This window comes from Anabrus simplex, chromosome 1 (assembly GCF_040414725.1).
Source record: "Anabrus simplex isolate iqAnaSimp1 chromosome 1, ASM4041472v1, whole genome shotgun sequence".
Classification (NCBI taxonomy): domain Eukaryota; kingdom Metazoa; phylum Arthropoda; class Insecta; order Orthoptera; family Tettigoniidae; genus Anabrus; species Anabrus simplex.
The window spans coordinates 1,097,469,576-1,097,476,789 of NC_090265.1; the positions used below are offsets into that span (position 1 = coordinate 1,097,469,576).

General features: G+C 41.6%; 1 protein-coding gene across 1 annotated transcript; it reads right to left on the reverse strand.

The window, feature by feature from the left end:
- Positions 1-538: 538 nt before the first annotated feature.
- LOC137501385 (spore coat protein SP96-like) lies at positions 539-2,740 on the reverse strand. Its single transcript, XM_068228474.1, has 2 exons — positions 2,581-2,740; positions 539-1,029 (listed from the first exon to the last, which is right to left on the reverse strand). The coding sequence occupies exons 1-2, from the start codon at positions 2,609-2,611 to the stop codon at positions 680-682; spliced, it is 381 nt and encodes a 126-aa protein (XP_068084575.1). The 5' UTR covers positions 2,612-2,740; the 3' UTR covers positions 539-679.
- Positions 2,741-7,214: the final 4,474 nt, after the last annotated feature.

Here is a 7,214-nt window from a genome sequence, read left to right on the forward strand (position 1 = left end):
AGTGGAAACTCACTGCAGACAGTGCCATTTGTACCTACTGTATATCGAAGGCGGAAATCTATGTTGGTGGTTGCAGAGTATGCTGATCTGTGGTCTGACAGCATGCACTCCACCCGGCCAACCAAGTGGGGAGCCTGGCACAAGTAAGCGGAAACAATGCCAAAATTCAATTAAGGGCTGCGTGGTTGCCCACCCCCTACCCACAGGGGGACAATTATGATAAGGCTAGTTTCTTTACGTTGCACTGACACAGATAGGTCTTATGGCGACGATGGGACAGGAAAGGCCCAGGAATGGGAAGGAAGCAGCTATGGCCTTAATTAAGGTACAGCCCCAGCATTTGCCTGGTGTGAAAATTGAAAACCACAAAAAAACATTTTCAGGGCTGCCGACAGTGGGGTTCGAACCCACCACTGCCCAAGCGCAATTTCATAGATACATGATCACACTGCACAGCCTACTTGTTGGGTGTTTTGTAATACAAAATTAAATATATTGCTAAACAATCATTAGCATTCATAAACTGAAATTGCTTAATTTGAATGTAAAATTAACATTAATAACATTATCTCCAGTGTTCTCCCCAGAAATGTTTGTCAGGCGGGTGGCAAGAATGAGTAGCCGGACGGGGAATACTACGTAAAACTTCAATATGAATATAAATTTCAATTCGTTCCCCTCAGGGCGTTAACAATAATATCAGACAGGTAAATATTAACTGCACAGGAACAGCAGCATTACCAGTAGTAATAGTAGTAGTAGTAGTAGCAGCACCAATGATATTATACATGGTACAAGCAGTAGCAGCAGGAGTGGAGGGCGTGGCAGCAGCACTACTGGGTTTATTCGTAGTAGCAGCAGGCGTGGAGATGATGGTGGCAGCAACAGCAGCGGTGATAGTAGTAGTAGTAGTAGTAGTAGTAGTAGTAGTAGCAGCAGTAGCAGAGGCAGTAGGAGTGCAGGTGGTGGGAGCAGCAGTCATAGCAGCTGAAGGCCTTGGCCGAGGACCAGCCTCGTGTTCAGGCACACCTACATGCACAAAAAAAAAAAACCAATAAGAATGGTACCATTTTTTTCTCCTCTACTACAGTGAATGCAGGGTATTGATTTTCAAATCTCATAATGTCATTCGTTCATAAACATGTATTATGGTTCTTATGGTCCCTCTATGGTTCTTAAGTAGGCAAAACAGCAATAAAATTACATTGAGCATATGATATTGTCCACCTAAATATTAAGCACATGAATACATTAACAGTAACTGTATTGACAGATGTCATACAACTGTTTTTGCTCCATTCATGTTCAGTTGAACTTAAGGAAGAACACCTAATTGTACTTGCACATTTTATATTCACTGAGTCCAGAAAAGATCCCCTACATGCTGAGAGGATGTTGGAAATAAATTCAAAATGGTACATTCAAATGTTAGAAATTCCCCATCCCCTCCCCCCATGGACCTGGTTCACCTCTGCTTAGCCAACCCGGTCACTCCAAGCACCCCCAGTGTCACCTGTACAGACACCAAGTCAACGTAGATCACTGACCAGAACTCCTGACCTCAAACCATCCTCTAAATGAAGAGTGGACACTGCAGTTCAGCACATAATGAAAGCCATCAAAATAGTGAAAAATAAAGAGCCTGTAGTTCTGGGAGGTGACCTAAGTTGTAGAGTTAATAAACCATATCAAAAGACAATGATTATACTATAATTAATAAATGATGAAGGATACAAAGTAATCAACAACTCAATGGAAAAGATATATATAGCCCTAAACAGTACAGTACCACTGACGTAGTTTTTGTGAAAGGCGCCATTGTATGGATTCGAGTGCAACAGATTATGTACACAGATCCGGGAAACATGATGGTAACAAGCAGGTAAATACTAAACAATGTCTTGTCACAAAATAAAGTAGGAATTCATGATGGCAAAACAACGTCAGATACTATTAAACAGTGGGGTGGAGTATTACAGGGTGATCTATCAGTCCGCTTCTATTCAATATCGCCACAGCAGACGTTACAGAAATAATTCTTAACGCAACCAAATTGTACTTATACGCTGATGACCTAGATATAGGTTCTAACAACAAAGATTATCTTCAAGCAACTATGGTCAGCCTTGAAAAATATTCTGAAGACAACAAACTTAAAATTAACCTGGACAAAACGGTACAAATGGTTTTCGGATAAAGAGGCAGTTAGGATAGTGAGCTCATTTAAATACCTCGCCTTCACAATACAGGCAACGTAAAGCCATTGATGGATTATAACAAGGAATAACATTTGCACATGTGTGCACTATTTTGTGAATAATAAATGTTAGGTATTTCAGCTACACTCTGCCTCAAAGAAATGTACACATTTCAACTTACAGGTAAGGCAAGCTCAGGTATGACAGGCATTATAGTAAATTTCATTATGAGAAGCGAGGTTCCCCCTCATCTGGCACTGATTAATTTATGATCATTACCTCTGGAGAGCAATTTGAAATGAATCACAGGAAAATGTGATAGGTCACAGTACCGGTACTGTGAACAATAATAATAATAATAATAATAACAACAACTACTTACTTCTTTCCGGGACAGCATCTTTATACAGCATCTTTGATAGGGGTCCTGGATAGCTGGAGTGACGAAAGTGCCTCGAACACACAGTGCGGTTCCTCAGCTGCTTCGGGGGAAGCTGCCGCAACCGTTCGACCCCCACAACGTCCAACCACTCTCTGCAAATGTTAGGTCTAGCAACAGGGAAATGATGAAATAAGATTCCTTGTTGCCGGCCTTCTTCGCTATCTGTGTACATTCCACAGATCTGACACTTTTTGTACATGGTCTGAGACATGAAAAGAAATAGAAGAAAATAATTAAGGACACTGTAATCAGCTTATATTTTTACTGCTAATATCAATACTATCAAAACGATAGTGGCTTATCAGACATAATATAACATTACATCAACTGAATTTTAAGGTGTCTGTTTCAAGTTGGCTTATGTAACTATCATATCAACCACCATGCAAAAAGGTAATAAAAAGGTGACAGTCAAAAATAATAAAAATACATTTTGGGGAACAGAAGCAACTATCAATCATCAACTTATTAACTTACTTAAGGATGCTTACCTCAAATATCTTGTACTTTTTCTTCAAACACGCAAACGAATATAATAGATATACGCATCCAAATCAAAGTGAAGCGAAATGTCACAAACGTCAAAAACGTGGTCGTCCCACGTGGTCCAAGGTGTCAAACTCAAATCGACCAATAGCAATCGGAAAATGTTTCTACCAATAGGAGCTGCCGTATTCGTCACGTGGGCTATGGGTGAGTGACGTGATGTACAACAGCGCGCTCACAAGAGTGGAGGGCGAAAGTATTCAGTCTGTAGTGATGGGTCGAACTAGCTCTTTTGAGGGAGCTAGCTCATTCGCTCCCGCTCCTAACTGAGAGTCGTTCAAAAGAGTCGACTCTTGGGAGCGGGAAGGTAGGAGCGAGCCAGGAAGTCAGAGGCCGCTCTCCGTTCCAGGTTCGTTCGTTCATCCGGTTTTGGGCAGACGGCTCTTTATGACTTCCGGTCGCTCTTCATGACTTCCGGTCGCTCTGTATGACTTCCGGGAACGAACGATATAGCGCAAATAGTTTATATTTTCCGCAACAGATGGCAGCACAACGTCTAGTTCAGAAAGCTTCTCTTGAAATAAAACAAATAAACAGATGCACTCCTGGCAACATTGGCAAATAATCTAACGATAAAGCTTTATATACAGTAACGATTACTTTGCCCATGTTCCTTTCTTCTTAAAATGATGCCTTTCAAGACTGAATGCACCGTGACGAGACGTATGTTCATGATATTGGCAATACTTACACGTTAATAAATAATTGTTTAAGAATGTAATGGGATGTAAGTTACTATAGTATAGACTAAGCCACGAGTTTTTTATTCATAAGCGCCCAAAATAGCGTGATTTTACATCTTCTTGATTAATCATGACTCCCGTCTTTATTTGAAGGAGCGAGATGGTGCGAGATAGTTCACCTTTTACACAACAGATGGCAACACAATGTACAGTTTGGTACGCTACTCTTGGAATAAAACAAATGTACATTGCTGCCAAGATTCGCAATTAATCCGATGATAAAGTTTCATACACAGTAACGAAGAAACGTGTCACAAATATACAGTGTTGATTGATGACGTCTAATATTACTTTGCCTAAGTTCCATTCTCCTTAAAATGATGTCTTTCAAGATTGAATGCACCGTACGGGACGTATGTTCGAGATATTGGCAATACTTCCGTTCGACCCCGGCAATCCAGATAAGCATAAGAAGAATCTCTATTCCTGTGCACGTAGTTTACATTTCACTCAAAAGATGTCATCAGAATATCGTCTTTCGACTGGAGCTGCAGAAAGTTCTCACTTGACACTCCGCGTTGGGGCAACAGATTCTTTCATACATTAATGCAGCGTAGGAAACATAGCTGATTAAACGCGATCTTTAACGAAAATAATGGAAACTACTATCAGCACAAATGTACATATAACCAAGTATACTACAGTACGCATAGCATTTTGCCGATTTTTCGTGTACAGTATGGTCACACTCTCTTCTATTTTTTTTTTTCAAGAACGATTAAACCGTATGAGTCGTATATGTTCAATATATTGGCATTCCTTACACTATCTAAACTTACTTCTTCTTCTTCTTCTGCTTCGACCACTTTTCCCACACTTGTGGGTTCGCGGGTGCGAACTGTTCCGCAAATGTGGATTTGGCCCTGTTTTATAATAAGTAATAATGTTACTGGCTTTACGTCCCACCAACTACATTTACGGTTTTCGGAGACGCCGAGGTGCCAGAATTTAGCCCCGCAGGGGTTCTTTTACGTGGCAGTAAATCTACTGACACAAGGCTGACGTATTTGAGCACCTTCAAATACCACCGGACTGAGCCAGGATCGAACCTGCCAAGTTGGTGTCAGTAGGCCAGCGCCTCAACCGTTTGAGTCACTCAGCCCGGCTGGCCCTGTTTTATGACCGGATGTCCTTCCTGACGCTAACCTTATGCGGAGGGATGTAATCAATATTGCGTGTTTCTATGGTGGTTGGTATTGTGGTGTGTTGTCTGAATATGAAGAGGAAAGTGTTGGGACAAACACAAATATCCAGTTCCCGAGCCAGAAGAATTACATTCCCGACTTGGCCGAGAATCGAATCCGGGACCCTCTGCAGCGAGGGCCTCAATGCTGACCATCCAGCTAAGGAGTCGGACTTCTTACACGTCAATAAATAATTATTTGAAAATGTACTGCGGTATACACGTTGGTATGAGTTATTTAGCCTATATTTTAAAGCCAAAACTAGTGTTATTTTCTATTTGCCTTAATTCGATTTAAAACTACGGTATATTATTTTATCCACTGTACCGTAAAACCGAAAGATTTTGGCAATATGTTAATTCATAACTACGAACTCATTTAAGAAACAGATGAGGATTTATCAGAGTATTTCTTAATTATTTCAGACAGAATAAAACTACGCAGTTTCTACTTGCCGAGTGGTATATTCAGTATTCTGGATAGCGACTGTTTGTTCGTGCTTAGTTGAGGTTAGTTAACCCGAACTTCGTGTCGTTTATTTGCTCCTAACCTACTGGATCTATACTAGGCCCTAAATCCTTCATAAATTATGAGTGCATACAGGAAGTGAACAGGTAAGTATTGCTCAATAACATGTTGTTTATTTCATTTCATTGTTTCGTTACGTTGCAAGTTGCCAGAACTATGGCACAAAAACGTACCTAACAAACAACCCACAACCACTGCACTCAGAGCACTGACTGAATGCGGGAAGAGGCTACACTGGGCAGCCTATAAAAAAAAAAGCTGCTTCAGTACGTCACGTGATTATCTGAGGCATGGCATTGGCTAGAAATGAACGAGAGTCGATGTGACGAGCTAGCTCTTTCTTGGAGTCGCTGCTGATAAAAGAGTCGGCTCGTGCTAGCTCTCAGGGAGCAAGGAGGGAGCTAGCTCATACAAGAGTCGACTCGTAATTGAACGACTAGCTGTTGATAAAAGAGTCGGCTCGTGCTAGCTCTCAAGGAACAAGGAGGGAGCTAGCTCTTACAAGAGTCGACTCTCATTGAGAGAGCTAGCTCTGAGCTAGCTCTCTCCAATGAGTCGTTCAAAAGAGTCAGTTCGTTCATGAACGACCCATCACTATCAGTCTGAGCTGGGCCCTCGGAAGGGTAGGATCTATGCGGGTGACATACCCATGTGCGTAACTAGCAGACCGGTTCCGCGTCTACTCCCTACTTTGAGCTCCATACTCCCCTACACCTCCTTCCACTTCAAGCGGTCCATAGCACGTCAAATGGCACCAAATGTCATATCTGATGTTCTGAATCATAAATAAACTGGTCTCCTTCAAAAGTCAGCGACAACAGTTGGGTACCCTTCCTTCTAAAATAACTTCTCAAAGGAATTGGTATCATTCTTTTGCGAAGTCATTCTTCGTAAGTCATTATAAATCATACAAAAATGTGAACATTTTACGCAGCTCATATCATCTGCTAATATTAGAGTACGCGCGAAATCAAATATACACAAATCCTCTTATTTCGCCTATCCTATTTAGTCAAATTTTCAGGTTCCTGCTCCGCATTTCGACTTTGGTATAGTTATCCATCATCGTTTAACCTCTTTCAAACTTTGCCTTTTTTTCCGTGGTTTCCCATTTTCACACCAGGCAAATGCTGGGGCTGTACCTTAATTAAGGCCACGGCCGCTTCCTTCCCACTCCCAGCCCTTCCCTGTCCCATCGTCGCCATAAGACCTATCTGTGTCGGCGCGACGTAAAGCAACTAGCAAAAAAAAAAAAAAAAAACTTTACCTTTCCAATAGTTGATGATGTTCACAGGCCGACATTTTTCTTTATTCAAGTGTTTTACTTGAATACGCGAAACACACGCGTCGGAAGTCTCCGTCACTGTCCTTTGGACTGCTGCACGTAACCCATAATCCACGGGTATGACGGCAAAGTAACACCACAATATTAGTTTTCATTGGTGCACATGGAAGTTGAAGTATGGGAACACATACAGAGGCGAATAAACCTCCATTCCGTCAAAATCATCATCATCATCATCATCTGTTTACCCTCCAGGTTCGGCTTTTCCCTCGGACTCAGCGAGGGATC